This window comes from Euprymna scolopes, chromosome 3 (assembly GCF_053919585.1).
Source record: "Euprymna scolopes isolate OS-2025 chromosome 3, ASM5391958v1, whole genome shotgun sequence".
Taxonomy (NCBI): Eukaryota; Metazoa; Mollusca; class Cephalopoda; order Sepiida; family Sepiolidae; genus Euprymna; species Euprymna scolopes.
In genome coordinates, this window is record NC_136484.1 from 85045567 (window position 1) to 85066318 (window position 20752).

At 38.0% G+C, this 20752-nt stretch overlaps 1 protein-coding gene across 1 annotated transcript; it reads right to left on the minus strand.

Annotated features, from left to right (window-relative positions):
* Positions 1 to 3155: 3155 nt before the first annotated feature.
* LOC145261778 (uncharacterized) lies at positions 3156 to 3770 on the minus strand. The gene has a single exon (XM_080119787.1). It carries the CDS (start codon positions 3768 to 3770, stop codon positions 3156 to 3158), a length of 615 nt encoding a protein of 204 aa, XP_079975913.1.
* Positions 3771 to 20752: the final 16982 nt, after the last annotated feature.

Below are 20752 nucleotides of genomic sequence, written 5' to 3' on the forward strand. Positions count from 1 at the left end.
GTGGTTCTCGGCAATACCCAAAGACGGTGAAGCGAGGTGCTCGCTGGGCAAAACAACAAACAGCTCACTTAAAATTAATTTTTCAAAAACATTAATAAGAAAACAAATGTTTAGAAAAATTAATTAAAAACAAATAATCAGACTTGGCTTGTTATACGAGGTGTAAATTTATTTGCCCTGGTGTATCACACTCGTGTTTCTTTTGAGTCCGAAAAAAAAAGAAGAAATCCTTCCCGACTGGTCAAATGTTTTTGGTGTTAAGTTGGAAAGAAACGATAAATTAATTTTCTTTAGAAAAGCCGTTCGGGTAAGGAGCGGAGTGAATAGATAAGAAGAATGTTTTTCTTTTTTTTTGTGCGGTTTCACCATTGGAACCGGCACAGGGTGTGTCACGCACGAGCGACAGAGCGTGGCAGAATCGCGTCTTACTCCTCTGGTGTTCGCGAGCAAAAAGAGAGCGAGAGACTCCTCGAATTTAGCGCCACGGCTTTTTTTTGTCTTTTTTTGGAGCTCTCCGGAAACGGTGAATGTTCAATGTCACTGTCAAAATTAGTTCCGGGGTAGACGCTACATACCCCCCTACTAGACAGTATGTCGAACAAAAGAAAGTGGAAAAGTCACTGGGTATACACAGCAAATCGGTGAGGACGTTGCACTGATCTGCCCGATCTGGTAGAAGTTGTAATTACTGATGAATCGAAGTTTCCGTTCTGAACTGCAGTGTTTTGTGTCCGTTTGCGTGCTAGCACATTGTCACCCAGAATAGCTTTCTTCAGGCGATCAACACTGACTGAATCTCGTCTTCCGTCAATGTCGATAACAAAGAACTTTACAATACCTTAAAGGGACTGGAATACGGTGTTTGCAGTCGAGCTGTGCCTCCATTGTTCCGAACAAACACATGAGTCCACGATTGTATGTCTTTAGGGACGTGAGTGCGTGTGTTCTGTGTTCTCGGGGCAATGTTAAAAGGTTTCGCCAAGTATTCCCTCACACGAGAGGTATAACTTGTTGGGTCAGGCATGCGTGTAGGAGTGGTCGGTGCGACCATCTGTTCCGGGAGAGTCAGCGTTGTTCCGTAAATCATTTCGGCCAATATCTGCTTTTATGGTGGATCTGATGCCTAATAGAATGAAGGGGAGGTACTCTCTCCACCTATTAGGGTCGGAATGTGCTCTAATAGCTGCTTTCAACTGACGGTGCAGACGCTCGATCATGCCGTTTGCCGCCGGGTGGTACAAGGTAGTCCTTATGTGTTTGCTTCCCAGTAGGCGAGACAACTCAGAAAAAAGATAGGAATCGAATTGTCTGCCCCTATCGGTTGTGATGGTGTGAGGCACACCATAACGCGATATCCAATGTGTAACCAGGGCTCGGGCAACAGTTTCTGCGGAAATATCTGCGATGGGGATGGCTTCAGGCCATCTAGAGAATCTGTCGATGCAAGTCAATAAGTATGTACAGTTTCTCGAATGTGGGAGTGGACCCACTAAATCTATGTGAACGTGTTGAAATCGTGCCTCAGGGGTTGCGAAGGTAGCAAGGGGACTTTTAATATGCCTCTGTACTTTCAATATCTGGCAAGGGACGCAACTCTTGGTCCATTCGCGAACGTCTTGGTTAATGGCTGTCCAGATGAAACGAGAAGTCACCAGCTTCTGCGTGGAACGAATGCCAGGATGTGACAAGTTGTGTAATTGAAAGAAGACAGCTCGCCTATGCTTAAGGGGTACATAGGGGCGTTCATGACCGTTTGAAACATCGCACCATATCGTCTCGTTGGAACAAGGTACTGGGACTTGCTTGAAAGTTAGATTTTCGGAGTGACGTAAGCGATTTAGTTCTTCGTCATCCCGTTGGTTGATGGCGATCTGGTGGAGGTCGATCTCGTCAATCGCTTGAATAGCATCGATGTGCATTCTCGACAATGCATCTGCAACTACGTTCTCCTTCCCTCTGATATACTTGATATCCACAGTAAATTGTGATATGAAATCCAAATGGCGAGCTTCCCTGGGTGAGTGTTTTCCGGGCTTGGCAAGCAAAGCATGCGATAACGGCTTGTGATCCGTAAAAAGTGTGAATGTGGATCCTTCCAACATGTAACGAAAGTGTTTAACTGCGCAGTATGCGGCCAAAAGTTCCCTGCTGAAAGTGCTGTATTTGGTTTCAGCGTGCTGAAGATGCCTTGAGAAAAAAGCTAGTGGTTGCCAAGTATTATCCACTAATTGTTGCAGTACACCTCCAATGCCAACGTCGGATGCATCGACGGATAAAGCTAGGGGTGCATCTGGACAGGGAAAAAACAACATTGTCGCTTCTGTTAATGCCTGCTTGACCTTATCGAAGGAACGTAATTCCGTTTCGCTTTATGTAATCATCTCATTTTTTTTGTTTTTATTTCTGAGTACGTCGGTTAATGGCTGCGCGATTTCAGCACAATGGGGCACGAAACGTCGATAGAAATTAATTAAACCGAGGAACTCTCGAAGTTTACAAAGTGAAGTGGGAGCTTGGTAATCGACTATAGATTGGACTTTCTCTGGAAGGGGACGGATACCTTCTTTGTCGATTAAATGGCCGAGAAACGAAAGTGAAAAAACTCCAAACTCGCATTTTTGGGGGTTAATAATAACGCCATAATCTGTCAATCTGTGAAATAACTGCTGCAGATGCTGTAAGTGTTCACGTTCTGATGCACTTGCCACGAGGAGATCGTCGATATATGCATAGACGAATGGTAGTCCTCGCAAAACTGCGTCGATAAAGCGTTGAAAAGATTGCCCTGCATTACGTAATCCAAAGGGCATGCGTAAGAATTCGAAAAGGCCGAAAGGAGTTGTGATCGCAGTCTTAGAAACATCCTCTGGGTGTACGGGAATCTGGTTGTACGCGCGAACAAGGTCGATTTTGGAGAACACTGTTTTTCCGTGAAGTGAGTTAGAAAAGTCTTGCAGATGCGGAATATGGTAATTGTCCAGAGTAGTGCGACTGTTAAGTGCGTGGTAATCCCCACAAGGGCGCCATTCGCCGGCTGATGTTTTTGGCAACATGTGGAGTGGCAATGACCAGTTGCTATTAGAGAGTCGAATAATGCCTAAATCCAACATGTGCTGAAATTCTTGTTTAGCCGCCCTTAAACGATCGGGTTTAAGTCAGCGTGGGCGCGCGCTCACAGGCGGTCCCCTTGTTTGGATATGATGAGTGACATCGTGTTTAACTTTGTCACCATTAAATGTAGGGCGAGTTAATTCTGGGAAACCTCGCAGCAAATCTGTATACGGATCCGTGGTGTCTTTATGTATAACTGGGCTGATCTCAGTCGACCCACTGATCATACCTTGCATGGAACGTCCAGTGTTATTATCAATGAGTTTGCCACGTTTGACATCTACAAGGATGCCGAAATGGTGCAGAAAATCCGCCCCTAAAATCGGAACGGGTAGCTTTGCGACGATGAAGACCCAACATAGTGCGCGCTGTAATCCAAGATTTAATGTTATCGATGTCTCTCCGTAAGTAGGAATGGAGGAGTGATTCACTGCGTGTAGAAATAAGTTTGATTGAGGACGATTCTCTTTCACGAACTTCTTAGGGATGATACTGACTTCCGCACCGGTATCAACGAGAAATCGTATACCAGTGGTTCTATCAGTCACGTACAGGGTGCGACCAATGTTGTTCTTGCCAGGAGTGTCTGCCACTCCTACTGCCTGGCCTGGGCGTTTCCCGAGAGACGTTTCTTCGTATATGAACATGACTGGTGGCATCGGTAAGCTCTTTCACTGAAACGCGCGTGGTACTTGCAGAGCCCACCGCTGTTCTGAGTGCTGCTAAATCGCCGGGGACAGACTCGCTCAGTGGGGTGCTTATGCATTTTTGGTTTGAGCTCGAGGCCACGTAACTGTTCACTCAGGTTGTGAATCATTTGAGCCTGTCGCTCTAGTTCCTCGCGTATATCCATGGAGGGGTTTGCGACGTTAGGCAGGGCATCATTAGAGCTGTGCGTGTGAACTGGGGCTATGGAAACGGTCACGTCCATAATTTTGTCGGCTAGGTCCGCTAGCTCCTCAATGGTTGTGGAGTCATTCGAAGAGGCGAGTATCATTTGAATACTCGACGGCAGTCTATTGACGAAAGGTTGTTTAAGTATGTCCGGCAGTAGTGAGTTCTCACCCATCAACAGCTTCATACGTCTGAGTAACTGAGACGGTTTCCGATCTCCGAGTTCTTCTTCTACGAGAAGTTGACGAAGGCGTTTCTGCTGTGAATCGGTTGTCCTACGAATCAATTCCAATTTGAAATAATCATAGCTGATCGATCAAGGGGGTGACATGATCAGGTCGCGAACCTCCACCATTACTTCATGCGTTAATGCGGCCACCACATGGTTGAATTTCGTCACATCGCTCAGGATCCTTTGCGTGTAGAACTGGGCCTCTACATGTGCGAACCATAATGTTGGATCGTGCGTCCAAAAAGGAGGAATCCTCAAAATAGCCTGAGTAGCCGTCGTTGAAGGAAGCGCCTCACTGTCCATCGTGGGGAACGCGTTGAAGAGAACGATGACCGCAGAAAATCTCTGTGAGATCCTTTACGCCTAGAAAAACCGATGTGCCGCTAAGGTCGACATATACGTCATTCGGCGTGCGCGTGGTCGCTGAGAAATTTCTCTTGTGTGATTACAGATAATTCTTCCTTATTGACATTATCCACAATTCCTTGCGTGTTCTGCCAAAATCTGACGAAAATAAGGGGTCACCAGTGAAGCAAGGTGCTCGCTGGGCAAAACAACAAACAGCTCACTTAAAATTAATTTTTCAAAAACATTAATAAGAAAACAAATGTTTAGAAAAATTAATTAAAAACAAATAATCAGACTTGGCTTGTTATAAGAGGTGTAAATTTATTTGCCCTGGTGTATCACACTCGTGTTTCTTTTGAGTCTGAAAAAAAAAGAAGAAGAAATCCTTCCCGACTGGTCAAATGTTTTTGGCGTTAAGTTGGAAAGAAACGATAAATTAATTTTCTTTAGAAAAGCCATTCGGGTAAGGAGCGGAGTGAATAGATAAGAAGAATGTTTTTCTTTTTTTTGTATGGTTTCACCATTGGAACCGGCACAGGGTGTGTCACGCATGAGCTACAGAGCGTGGCAGTAACGCGTCTTACTCCTCTGGTGTTCGCAATCAAAAAGAGAGCGAGAGACTCCTCGAATTTAGCGCCACTGCTTTTTTTGTCTTTTTTTGGAGCTCTCCGGAAACGGTGAATGTTCAATGTCACTGTCAAAATTAGTTCCGGGGTAGACGCTACAACGCTATCGTCGTTTCAAAATGGCCTCTACTAAGGGTTGGGACCAATTTTGTGTCTTTGAAATCAGTGAAAATTTGTCTTATTAAAGAATATTTCAATTCAAATACAAATCAGACACGAAAATATGTATTGCATTAAATTTCCAAAATCTCAATAATAATACATGCAGGCTGATTCAGTGAGAGACATGGTTTTGAACGTCGGCTGATCATAATACTTTTTAAATTTTTAATTACCTTTTGATTGTGTTTGAAAGATTATATCTTAAAGTTAATCTCTCAAAGAAAAAAAGGGTGTAAAATAAAAAAAGATACATGGACAATCTTATCTCAAATTATCATTTCACGTAATTATGAATAAGATTGTCTTTAAATTTTTCTGGCAAGATAAACATAAGTTTTCTTGAATTATTTCCAAGTAAATTATTTAGAATTAATGAATTAATGAAATAAATGTACTTGACTTTTGCTAAAAAAGGTAATAATTATGCAAAAATGTGCCAGTTGTAGCAATGAGGTTTGTTCATTCATGCTAAATAAAACATGATGGCAAAATTAAAAAAGTATGGAACCACATAAAACTATCTAAAAGCGTATCTGAACATGACATCGGATGCTTAAAAGGAAGAGGTGGAGGGGGGGAGACAAAACCGAGTTGACGTGCACCCATACATACCTACAGTGAACGTTTGTATATATATTTTCACCATTTTTTAATTTAATTATTTTTCTGTGTTCCTGCTTTTCAATTTTTCAATTTTATGTTATTTTTCAAGATTATATAAAACTTACACTGATGATTACATGATCATCCATCCAATGAAAATATTAGAATCTTACAAATAAAAATTATGTTTTATATATATATATATATATATATATATATATATATATATATATATATATATATATATATATATATATATATAACTACTTAATTTACTCACATAAAATTAATATACGAAAGTATAGATTTATGCGTAAACTTTAAGTATTTACTTCAAAAGTGCTCAATACGTAGGTACAGCTAGTTAGTAATTTATAAAATATATATGGCGGTTAAGCTACACTGAATATTCCGCGTCTGAAGAGTCCTTCAACGCGGAATATTCAGTGTAGCTTAATCGCCATATATATTTTATAAATTACTATATATATATATATATATATATATATATATATATATATTTATATATATATATATATATAAAACCTTAAAAAAAGAACATATTTTGTCAATTATAACTTTTATATGTGAAAATATTGAATAAACAATGTTTAATTCAATGGTAATATCGATCTCGTTAATACGGACTTTAGGGACATTTTTCATGATATTACTAAAATAATTAATATTTTTTTGTAATTGTTACAATGTACGATGCTTAATTTTCATTTTATTACTGAAAACCATAGCTTTAGTAAAGGTGTTTTTTTGTTTAAATAAAACAATACATTTTCACTAAGATTCAAATAAAAATAATGGATTCATTATATTCCGTGGTCATTATTTGATGAAAATTTCATTAAAATTGGTTAATTTCCTGATTTTTGGTGAAATTTTAAGTTAAGGGCGTCTACATTTTGGATTGCATAATGCGGCCCAGACTTTCCAAATTTCTATTCATGAAGTATTTCGTAGATTACCCTTTGTTTTCGTGTACGTCGACAATATACTGATTGCAAGTTAGTTCCGCTTAGGAAGAACATTTGACTCACATGACCGAAGTTTTCAGTGCTTATAATTCTTCAAATTAAAAATCAATATTGCAAAGTGCGAATTTGGTTTTCATTCTTTTGACTTCCTTAGACTCCGAATTGATAAATCTGGATCTACGTCCCTTGCCGTCGAAAGTGCAAACAATCCAAGATTTTCCTGTACCCACCTCTTTGTGTCAACTACGTCATTATATTGGACTCGTGAACTACTACCGTCGTTTTATTCACATCACCTGTTCGAACTTACCAAATCACTGTGCATGCGTACAAAAACCTTGTCTCTCACAGAGAAAGCCCTGGCAGCTTTTCACTTTTCACGTTTCCAAAACGGCCCTGGCATATTTTACGAAACTTCTTTCATAAACTCCAACCCAACAATTAAGCTTCTTCTTTCAACCGACACTTCTGATGCTGTTGCTGTTGGAGCTGAACTCCATTAGTTAGTGGATAGTCAAATGCGACCACTGTCTTTCTTTTCTGCTTAGCTGAGCAGAGCAGCACTTCTCAGCGTAAATACAGCGATTTTGGATGTGAATTAGTATCTGTTCTTCAGCTGCACTTCCATTTCTTGTTCTCTTTCGGTGGAGGAGAAATCCTTCACGACTGAGACAATTTTTATTTTTGTACCTTTTCTCCATGTTAAAAAACGACCCTGGTGTCTAACTCTGTCCCGTGGGGAGGCATAGTAAATAGGTACTCTCTATGTATTTAGCAGTAAAACATTTCTATTTGATGTTGAAAGGGAGACAATTCACTATTTTCATTAATCACAAATCTTTGATTGTTTCCCTTACATCATTTTTTGGGGGGAAATATACTCTGAGAGAGAATTACGGCAGATGGATTTTGTTATGCAATATTCTGTGGATATTAAATATTTACCCGGTGATTCAAATGTTGTAGATGATCTTAACAGCTTAAAACAACCAGTGGAACAGGAGAGTGGTCGTCGGCCGATTTCTCGTATCCGAGAATTTCAGTTTCCTCTTCCCTCTGTGTTTCGATCGTAGATGGCTTCTAAGACACCGATCCTGAGATGTTGTTTCCCAGATGTGAAGATCAAATCCGGTGTTTTTTAGGGTAGATTTGAGTTGGTCCTTATATCGCAGTAGAGGGCGGCTGATAGGTCTTTTTCCTGTGGCTAGCTCCGAGTACAGGGTTTGTCGAGGGAGTCTTTCCATCCATTCCGAGGATATGCCCCAACCAACGAAGTCTGTGCCTCATGGTGGTGGCCTCAATACTGCAGCTGTTTGCTCTCTCAAGAACGCTTGTGTTGGTTACATAGTTATACCATTTGATGTTCAGTATAGCTCGAAGTTTTTGTTGGTGGAATTTTTCGAGTTTAATGAGATCACTTTGGTATATAGTTTTTTTTTTCTTTTTTATTACATTTTCACCCCAAACAAGACACACTACCACTTTGGTGTAGGGGGCTACTATCAGGGGCAACAACTACTGAGGTTCTATGTAGGGATTTGGGCAGCAAGATGTCGGTTCACGTTGCACTTGAACTTCTGCACGTCAGTACAGTTGGGGAAGCAGGGACCTAAAGTCTAGCGGTTCTGGGGAAGAAACTACTGGAGTAGAAAGATCTTTTACATCTAGGGATCTCTATAGTGTGGGGGTGGGATTTTGCAGCCTGTCGGGTCTGGGACAGAGGCTGAAGCTTAGATGCCAGTTCAGGGCCTATCAGATTTGCGACTCTCTTTTGAACCTTATCAAGGATCGAGAGACTAGTAGCCGATGCACCAGCCCAAATATGACAGCAATACTCCATACATGGGCGAATGGTTGCCTTATAGAGGTACAGGATACTTTCGGGTGTTAGTAGTTTTCCTTTCAGCGGCCCTGGCAATGCTTTCAATGTAATTGTTCCAACTCATGTTTCCTGTGAACGTTAGGCCAAGGAGTTTGAAAGATGTACTCTCAGATAAAGAGTCGTTGGTCATTGCTATAGGTGGTAGAGAAGGTTTCTTGTAATTATTGAATGAAACTAGTTTAGTCTTGGTGGCATTGAACGTGACCATCCATTTTTGTCCCCATTCCACTACAGATTGGAGGTCATCCTCTAGTGTTTCTGCCATTTCTTTAGATATGTGTTCATTTGTTTTCCTGTCATGCCTGTTATAGAGTGTAGTGTCATCAGCATATATACCCATCTCAGAGGCAATTTTGTCGGGGAGGTCATTTATGAATATCAGGAACAGTAGAGGTCCAAGGATATACCCATGGGGCACTCCCACATTTATATCATATTGTTTAGATGTACGATCGTCGAGGACAACCTGGATTTTTCTCTTATCTAAGAAGGATTTAATTATGTTAAGTATTCTACCAGTGATACCGTATGATCTAATTTTCTTGAGGAGACCCTCATGCCATACCCTGTCAAAAGCCTTAGATATAGCTACCGCTCTGCCCTCCCCCGCTTTGTCCAGTGAATGGTATATGCGTTCAGAGATTACAGTAAGGATGTCTGCTGTGGAACAGGCTCGTCTAAATCCATATTGTTGGTCAGTCAGAAGTTTAGCATCTGTAAGGTGATGAATTAGAGCATGGTTAATTAATGTCTCAAATATTTTGGCAAAAAGTGGGAGGAGGCTAATGGGGCGATAATTTAATGGGTCAGTTCTTTCGCCAGAATTCTTGACCTCAAAATATTTCAGTCATGAAATTGTCTTGATTTCAGATTAGGTATTGCTCCTATATTTCTTTTCAGCCTAATTGCCATTACTCAGTTTTTAATTTAATTCATGCCTGACTAAGTAAATGTTGTAAAATATAAATGTGACGACGTTCAAAATCTATTTAAAATATATAAGCAGAATATTGGTTTCTTTCCATCTCCTTCTCCTTAAAAAAGAAGAGGAAACCTTTTACTGGACGACCTCAAATGTAAAGTGAGTCACCCCCACCCCCACCCCAATGACCTGGGATAGAAAGGGTAGAATTCCTTAATGTCATTTGCATGGTGGCCGAAAATCCATGAAGATGTAACTTTAAGCTAAGTACATTTTTATGCTCACTTTAAAAAAAAACAAACAAACAAACCTAACCCTCTTTTTTTCGTGTGTGCTCATATCATTCTATGTAATTTTATTTTTTAACTCTCAAACACATCTAAACCATTCTTAACTCTCTTATTTTAAAACAATTTCCTGACTAATTTTTTCTTTTTTTTTTTTACCATGTCAGATCGAGGTAGTAGTGGGGAGGGAAATCCCTATTAGCTTATTCAGATGACAGAACTTTTTAAACCTCAATTCTCTATCCATGCATTGGAATTATGCATATTTACTCTCATATGTAGTCCAGGTCTCACACTCATACAGAAGCGTAGGTATAACAATTGCGTGGTATACCATGAGTTTAGTTTTTATTGAAAGATGTTTATTATTGAAGATGCACTTCATCAGTTTACCGAAAGCTCCATAAGCAAGGCCAATTCAGCTTTCTATTTCATCCTCATTTGAGCACTTTTCTGATATTATGCTACCGAGATATGGAAAGTGATCTACTTGCTCAAGAGGAGTGTCATTTATGTGAATGCTTACGTCCTGTAAGATGGTATTGGGTGCTGGTTGTACTAACATTTTTGTCATCAATATTAACAGAGAGTCTGAAGCGATGGTAGGCTGCCGTGAAGTTGTTTACGGATCTCTTTGAATGGCTAAGGACCATGTTATCATCTGCATATTGAAGCTCTGTGATGTGTTGGAATTTCACAAGGCTTTGAGATTTTAGTCTAGCAGGATTGAAAAGTCCCCCATCATAACGCTACCTAATGTCCACCCCCAGGTTATTTGGGGGAAGTTTGTGCAACATTGCAGCAAGATATAAGGAAAAAAGGGTAGGTGCAAGGACACAACTTTGTTTTAGTCCACAGGTAACTAGAAACTTTTTTGTTTCTTTGCCTTGGTGCAATACATACCCTGACATGCCTTAATGCAGTGCCTGGATGCGTTCTACAAAGTGGATTGGGCAACAAAATTGCTGAAGAACTTTCCACATTGCATCTCTTGGAACGCTATCGAATGCTTTTTGCAGGTCATAAAATACAAGAAAGAGGGGTTTCTGTTGTTCCCTGCTTTTCTCCTGCAGCTGTCTCGCACAGAAAATCATATCTATTGTTCTCCAAGAGGCACGGAAGCCGCACTGAGGACGGATTCTGTGACTTGCAGCAAGCGATTCAGTATTATGCGGGCAAAGATTTTTCCCATTATGGACAAAAGGGCAATCTCACAGGAATTGCCACATGATTTTCGGTCACCCTTTTTGAAGATGCTTACTATTACTGCATCTTTCAGATCCTTTGGTACTTGATGTTCTTTTCACATCTTAAGAATGAGAGTGAATAGTCTTGTTTTCAGATGTTGTCTACCATGGTGGATAAGTTTGAAGGGGATATTATCAGACCCTGGGGCTTTATTTACTTTCATTTGCTCCATCGCAATTAGAAATTCTGTAAATGATGGTGGTGCATTCATCCATAATTGTGCTGGGTACTGTGGGACCATTTTGAGAAAGTCCTCATCTGCAGAAGATTCTTTATTGAGTAGAGTGGCAAAATGCTCCTGCCAACGATCCAGAATTGATTGTGGATCGTTGAAGATGATGACATTGTCTGCTGCAAGGAGTGTTCCGTTGAAGGATCTGATGGGGCCAAAAATTTGTTTTACACCGGCATGAAAATTTCTAAGGTCGCGGGCTTCTGCAAAATCCTCCAATTCTAAAGCTTTCAGCTGCCACCATTTGTTTTCTAGTTCCCGTAATTTTGATTGACACTGTTTTTGCGGTTTCTGTAGATGTTGGTTTTATCCCGGCTTTGAGGGTCTTGTTCATGAGCATGGCAAGCGTTTATCTTTCTTGAATGAGTTGATTAATTTCAGCACAGTTTTCATCAAACCAGTCTTGATTCTTCTTTTTCTTTAAACCGACTGTAACTTTGGCTGATTCATTAATGATCTTACTGATTGACAACCATTTTTCTTTCAGGTTGCAAGAATTGGTTGCGTTTATACAAAGTTGTTGTTCGATGGTGTGTTGGTATTTTGTTTTTATCTCTGTTAGGTGAAGTTTTGAGAGGTTATATTTTTTCCGAGATTGCTGTTTTATTTCAAATTTAGGCTTCTTTCTGGTGGTATATTTAGCATGTGTGATGACCAGATGGTGGTCAGTCCAACAGTCATCTACACTTTGTGCTGATTTAGTGATATGGATATCCTTTTTATCTTTCTGGCAGACAATGACATAGGCTAGAAGGTGCCAATGCTGAGATCGAGGATGTTTTCATGTGGTCTTAAGTCTATTTGGGAACTGGAACTGAGTGTTGGTAATGAATAGTTCAAATTCTAAGCAAAGTCCTAACAATAGGTGGCCGTTTGAGTTGCATTTACCAAGTCCATGCTTCCCAATGACAGAGTTCCACTGTCTATGGTCTTTTCCCCACTCTCACGTTAAAGTCGCCCAGCAGCATTAATTTGTCACGTGGTGATAAGTTTGCCTAGCTGCTGGTAAAATTCTCGTTTCACTTCACTGTCGGCGTCTAGGGTTGGTGCATATGCCGAAATGACAGTAATGAAGTTATCAGAAGACAGTGGGACTCTAAGAGACATAAGTCTCTCATTTACACCTGTTGGTGTGAGCTGATGATCATACATGATATGTGACTTTATAGCAAAGCCAACTCCGTGTATTCTTTTTTCATCTTTATCCCTTTCCTTCCAAAAGAAGGTGTATCCTGAGCCCTTTTCTTCCAGTTTACCTTCCTCTGAGAGTCGGGTCTCACTAAGTGCAGCAATGTCCACGTTAAGAGCCGCAAGTTCCTTTGAGACCAAAGCAGTTCATCGTGCTGGTCTGTCTGTATCATTGAGGTCTAGGAGGATTCGTACGTTCCATGCACCAAAAGTTAGATTTGTGGATTTGTTTTTTGAATTTTTCTGGTTTCGACCGCAAAATAGGGTGTCCCACTGGATGCGGCTTTCCAGTCAGGCACAGTTGTGACTTCCAATTTTTAGCCCACATTTTCTAGGGCCTTCCCTATTCAGGGTGGGCAGCAGTTGTCCTCAATAGGCCTGCCCAGTCATACACGCAGTACCGAGCCTCCGGATAGTCACAGTTCCAAGAGAGGGTGACACTCACACGTCCACCACCAGCATGCAGATCCAAACTAGGAGCTCTGAGTTTCACCAAAACCTGCTCCCTTCGCTCTTGTCCCATCACCGCTGGTCTTGTCATAGAAGAAAGAAAAAAAAAGAGAGAGAATCAAACCAGAGGAAAGAAGGAAAAGCCATTGGCATATGAATTTGTTTAGGGTGGGCAACTTGCCAGGAGGAAACCCACACACTGTGGTTTCCAAACCTTCCTTCACTGCACTTGTAGGGGTGACGTGCGATATCAGGGAAAGGGGGTTGCAACGGACAGCCGGAAAAGAAAACAGTTTATATGTTTGTTAACCACCTCATAGCCAGTCCGTCTGACTATTAAGATATTTTAAAGTCAGAGTTTTCCTTCTCTTAGCCTTATCCCAGCCAAGGGGCCCGCAAAGGTTGGTGGTGTGTCAGGGCGTGTCACCACGATTGGTGGGCCATGTCATATCACCTCTGGGGCCCCCTGCTGCTCCGAGATCCCCTGACATTTAGCCTGGTGCTGCAAGGCACCAGTATCCGTGTGTGGCAACGAGGAGGCATGTCAGGGGTCTTAACACTGGAGAGGCTAATTATACTGGCAGAGAAGGCTTATGTATTCTGCTTTTTATTCCCCTAAAGGCTAGCCAGTGGCAGAAGCTGGAAGTGAAAAGCATGCAAACAAGAGCTTAGCACTAACGCTGCTGCACTAGACGCATCACAGTGCTCTGTGTTTCTATACACACTTCTACTATTCCACTAAAAGAGGTATCACGTCCATTTTCGAACAAACTTATCTAGTGCAATATGTCTGTTGCACATCCAAGACCTTACTTGCCTCTTTCTTGCTGGAAGAGATTCCTCCTGCATTTTCACAATTTGACACACCTTGGAAAATGCGCAACAGTCAAATTAATCACAGCTCATTTCGTTTTGGCCTAATATGAATATGGACATACACTAATATGAATATGGACATACACTAATATGAATATGGACATAAACTATGGAATATGGACATAAACTATGGAATATGGACATAAAATATGGAATATGGACATAAACTATGGAATATGGACATAAACTATGGAATATGGACATACACTAATATGAATATGGACATACACTAATATGAATATGGACATACACTAATATGAATATGGACATAAACTATGGAATATGGACATAAAATATGGAATATGGACATAAAATATGGAATATGGACATAAACTATGGAATATGGATATAAACTATGGAATATGGACATACACTAATATGAATATGGACATACACTAATATGAATATGGACATACACTAATATGAATATGGACATAAACTATGGAATATGGACATAAACTATGGAATATGGACATACACTAATATGAATATGGACATACACTAATATGAATATGGACATAAACTATGGAATATGGACATAAACTATGGAATATGGACATAAACTATGGAATATGGACATAAACTATGGAATATGGACATACACTAATATGAATATGGACATACACTAATATGAATATGGACATAAACTATGGAATATGAACATAAACTATGGAATATGGACATAAACTATGGAATATGGACATAAACTATGGAATATGGACATAAACTATGGAATATGGACATACACTAATATGAATATGGACATACACTAATATGAATATGGACATACACTAATATGAATATGGACATAAACTATGGAATATGGACATAAACTATGGAATATGGACATACACTAATATGAATATGGACATACACTAATATGAATATGGACATAAACTATGGAATATGGACATAAACTATGGAATATGGACATACACTAATATGAATATGGACATACACTAATATGAATATGGACATACACTAATATGAATATGGACATAAACTATGGAATATGGACATAAACTATGGAATATGGACATACACTAATATGAATATGGACATACACTAATATAATTATGGACATACACTAATATGAATATGGACATACACTAATATGAATATGGACATAAACTATGGAATATGGACATAAACTATGGAATATGGACATAAACTATGGAATATGGACATAAAATATGGAATATGGACATAAACTATGGAATATGGACATACACTAATATGAATATGGACATACACTAATATGAATATGGACATAAACTATGGAATATGGACATAAACTATGGAATATGGACATACACTAATAGGAATATGGACATACACTAATATGAATATGGACATACACTAATAGACCCAGACATGTATTTCCTACCAGACTATCAAAATACGTCGCCACGCTAAGTCCAGCCCGGGAATTTTCCCCAGTCCTGATGCTTGTTTCTCACCTCTTCACCTGAACATGGTAGGTCCTCTACCCGTTTCTGCTGGTCACAACTGCATCCTCACTATTGTAGATTGCTTTACTTGTTGGTCAGAATTTTCCTGATATACCTTCAAGAACATACGTCAATCTTTTAGAATTTCGCATAATGTTACTACTGCCTACCACCTTTTTGCTAACGGCATGGTAGAACACTTTCATCACCAAACCAGAACCACATAGATGGAGCGAACGTTTATCACTTGTTTTTTTAGGATTTTATTCCATTATTAAAGAAAACCTGCATACTACTCCAGCTGATTGAGTGTTTGGAACTTCTCTTAGCCTACCTGGTGAATTTTTCACTGAGAACCGGTCCATACCCACTGACACGTTTGGTTATGCAGCATGTTTTAGACTTGTTATGCCATGTGTAATGTATACTCCACCTCGCTCTACTCTTTCCAGACCTTATTATCCACTCGACTTTCAAAACACAAAGTTCATTTTTGTCTGCATTGACGCTGTATGCAGATCTCTTGGGACCCCAATTGTAAGAAAAGAAAGATGCGACTATATTTTTGTTTAAAAAAAAAAATATATAAAAAACGTTTACGAGATTCCCCTCCCTCTAAATTCCAGAATTTTCACTTTTTTAAAAACTTTTTTTCCGGTTAATCTCATTGATTACAGACTTGCCTTTCAGATTAACAAAAAAATTTAAAAAAAAATTTTATAACTTTTATCGTTGGGGATCGGTTTTCAATTATAACGTTCTACTAAATTAAATACTCACCTAGTGACCATCATCGAGAAAAAAAATAATAGCAACTCTCTTACGTGACCGGCGAATACTCCTGTCCAAAAAGGAGTTAGAAAGGGAACTTTCTTAACCTCCTCCTTCTCTCTCTAGATTTTCCTATCTCTGTCTTTTACAACTCAAGACTCGCCTATAAAATGACTTTTGCAGGTTTTCAGGTATGCTGAAATCTATTATCACGGTAATGTCTTATTTTAGCATCGGAAGAAAAATTTCCAAAAATATTCAATTCAAACAAAAAATTGAATACACAGTTTATTTATATATATTATACTAGCGGGGGTACCCGGTGTTGCCCGAGTGTTTGTTTCCGGGACGGGGGGGGAAGTTTTAAAAAATGTTATGGTAGGTAAGTAGGAAGGATCAAACCCGGAGTCATGAGTAAAAGTAGGAAAATAAAGTGTGAAAAAAAAAAAAAAAAAACATCTGCAACGTTAACAGTTCGGCCACCAAGAAAAGTCCATTCCAGTTGTTTAGGACAAAAAAAAAAAAAAAAAAAAAAACGACTACGGTAGGTCGGCGCGAACGTGAAAATATAATGTGAATTGTCCAGCACGCTAACCACTACGCCACAGAGCACTGCAGCTTAGTTTAGTGATTTTAAATATCTTCACATGAAAGAACTACGAAGCCAAACCGGTGTTCTCTTCTCAACTGTTCCTTGTGAACGATCCCCAAACGGTGTTAAGTGGTGGCAGGGGTAGGAGGAATTTATTAGAGAGAAAATATTTTACCACTTCCATTGATCTTAACCGATTTTGGCCGTGACTTCTCAGCAGAAAAAGTATAGAAATCTAAGATTATCGAGGAATTTGAGAAATAATAAGCCTATAACACACCTCAGATATTGTTCTGCCGTTTGTGCATATTATATTTGCATGAAATATCTTGATTTTTAATCCTATTAAGGTCAAAATCCGACGGGAAAAAATGAGTTCATTTTATTTATATAGAGATATATTTATAATAAATAAAAAAACATGTAAGTAAATAAGGAAAATCATTTCAATGAAACTTGATATAAATAAAATTTCTGTTTAGTTTTAATTTAATTGGTTTAAATACAACGTTATTTTCTCCAAAGCTAAAATATTACATTTATACTTGGGGCAAACAAGTAGTTTTCCTATTTATTTTAAATTCACAACAAATCATTGTTACCAAACGCAATAAATAATTTATTAAAGAAAAGATAGATAGAGAGAGAGAGAGAGAGAGAGAGAGAGAGGGGGGGGGAGTGGGTTAAGAATGTTCCTTTCTAAACTTCTTTTTTAGACAGTGACGTGAAAGAGTTGCTATTTTTCTCAATGATGGGGTGTTCAATTTAGTAGAACGTTATAATTGAAAACTGATCCCCGACAATAAAAGTCATAAAAATATTAAACATAATCGAGAGGATTAACTGGAAAAAAGTTTTAAAAAGTGAAAATTGTGGAATTTATAGGTTGGAGCGCAATCTCGTGACTAAAAATATTTTTTCAACTAATGGTGCTTCTTTACAATATCGTGTCATCCTCAGATTTGCCAGATCATAAAAAAATTTGTTTTTAATAATTTTTTTTTTAATTTTCCGTAATTTTGGGAGGACACATTATCAATCTACACAAGCACACAAAAAATAAATTAAGTAAATGTTTATATATTTATGCACACAATCTTTGTCATTTCAATTGGCTTGTTTTTGTTTATGAAAATTTGGCTACATGGTCTGGCATTGGCCTTTGGGTCAAGATCACTGTGTAGTATCTGTTCTGATGCTACACTTCACCATTTCTGTCCTCAGTCAGTGGAGGAGAAATCCTTCATGACTGAGGCAATTTTTTTGTTCCTATCCAGAATGTCACTTTTGGGGAAGCTGGAGAAATCCTTCATGACTGAGACAATTTTTTTTTATACCTATCCAGAATGTCTCTTTTGGGGAAGCTGGATTTTCCCCACATTAAAAACCGACCTTGTGTCTACCTCTGCCTTCGTGGATAGACAAGTAAATAGGAACCCTAAGGATGACACACTATTGTAAAGAAGTGCTAAAAAAAATTTAAAAAGTAAATATAATAGATAATTTTTGCTGTTATTATTATTATTTTTTTTCTTTAATATTTTTTCTTACTCGAATGTTTTGTTTAAGAAAAATTACGGTACTAGCAATCATGAAAGATGCGACTATTTTCTTCTTTCAAACAAGAAAATGTTGTTTTTTTGTTTTTTTTTAAAATTTTATTTAATGTTGTAATGGGAATGAGCATAATGGCTGCTAATAAGGAATGGCCAATCTTCATCAATGCTAGCGTCATATCAGCAATGTGCACATGGATGAAAATCGCTCACACCTTACTAAAAAATAAAAAAAATAATAAAAGTGTCAGATTCTGTCAAACGAACATGTTTAACATTTTTTAAGTTTTTTTTAATAATAAAAATAAATCAATTTTTGTTCGATTTTATATCTGTGTGCCTTGTCAACATGCGAGGGAAAGGTTAAGTCATTAAATGATTTATGAGATGTTCATAGTTCTTGGAAATGAGTTCTTAGAAAAAATGTTAGATTTTTAGAATCATGCATAGTCGTGAGGACTTAATATGTAGTTCTTACGTAGAGTCAGATAGAATTTGAGTAAAAGAACTGTAACAACAGATGAAAGGAGAAAACCTCCCCCGACTGAGACAATCATGTTTTTTTAGATAAAATATTTCTTTTTTTTTTCTTTACAAAAGGAATTAAAATTTGTTATATTAGTTAGTTCCAGTAGTGCGGTAATTTTGCTCCAAAAATGTAGTCGAGTCAATTGTTCAAGTAATTATTCTGCTCGGCTCGAAAAATGAATAGTGTTGAGCAGCAAAAACATATTTTTCCCTTTGTGTTTGCACCATGTTGCTTAGTCTGGGGCCAAAGCCCCGGGGTGGTTTGTTGCCAGCCAGCAGGGAGAAAAGGAGCCAAGAGGAAAAGACACACAAAGTCATGTTAGTGATTTTACGCCGACAAGATGGAGTCGAACAGCAAGTTGCTCATCTGTGGTACTGCATCCTGAACTGAACTGAATGGAACTCTGGCTCAACTGGTTTGGATTTTGCACGCCAGTGGGTTTTATACACTCCTGTGTGGCTCCCCATGAAGGCTGTTAGAAAAAGATTATAGAAAGTGTTTTCTTTGAGTGTTGATTGGACAGAAAATGAACGTCCTGTCACGTGATGTTGCCTTGTCCTATGTTTGCGTGAAGAAGCACAGTTTACTTTTTACTTCTACAGAATTTGCGTGGGTGGATATGACAACTGTATGCGCAACTGAAATATTCCTTATCCATTCATTTTAATATCTCTAGCGTATTGTTATAATGTAAAGAAAGTAAATATAATCGATACATTTATTAAGATACGGCCATTTTTTTTTTTCAAAGAGTCAAACTTAAGTAATTTTCTTAAGCAAAATATGCGAAAAAAATAAAATGCAAATAAATAAATAAAAGTATCTACTTAAACTTTTTACTTAAAAAATTGTTACGTTAAATAAAGTAGTTGAAAAAAAACAAAAACAAAAAAACAAACAAAATTCCTTGTTTGAAACAAAAAAAATAGTCGTCCCGAATTATCGTATGAAAAAAATAAAACTAATCTTAGTAAAAGTAGAGTTATGTCCCCTTCATAATTGCCAACATCTACAATTTATCAGTCCTCGCATGAAAGAGCAGGACACAAAATGTTTTAAATAATAATAATAGAATAACAATAACAAAGACTTTCGCTGGCGAGGAGTACTATTGAGCGTAACCAGTTATACAGTCCTTTTGAAATTTTCATCTCTATTTTTATCGTTATCTACCGAATATTTTTAATGAAACCTATATAAATATGTTCCTTATTAAATTGTAAAGATTTTCTATTCTGAAAGAAGTTTAAAAAAAATTAATCTAAAGTTCTTTTTAAAGTTTTTGTTAAAAAAATTCAGATTTTCTCATTATTCAGACATGTATGACAAAGAGGGAGTTGTAAAAAAGAGTTGTGGTGTGAGGAGAAATACAAACTGAAACAGAGAAAGAATATTCAAACCTGTAATAATAAAAAGAGGGGGTTGCAAAAATGAGTTGTGGTGTGAAGAGAAATACAAACTGAAATAGAGAGTTTTTATAAATACATGCAAAATCACATTCATTTTTTTTTATCCAAATTAACAAATTAAATAAAATATAATCTTAAAAAGATACGATACAAATTAGAAAAGCATTTCATCCAAGGCATGAGAATTGTTAAACAAAATGTTTTTACTTTACTGGCTTTAAAAATAAAGGTACAAGATTCAATTTGAAATTTATTTATTCTTCAAAGTGCACTTTTATACATTTTACAAAGTAAGGTATTAAATTTTTATACCTTACTTTGTAAAATGTATAAAAGTGCACTTTGAAGATAAATAAATTTCAAATTGAATCTTGTACCTCTATTTTTAAAGCCT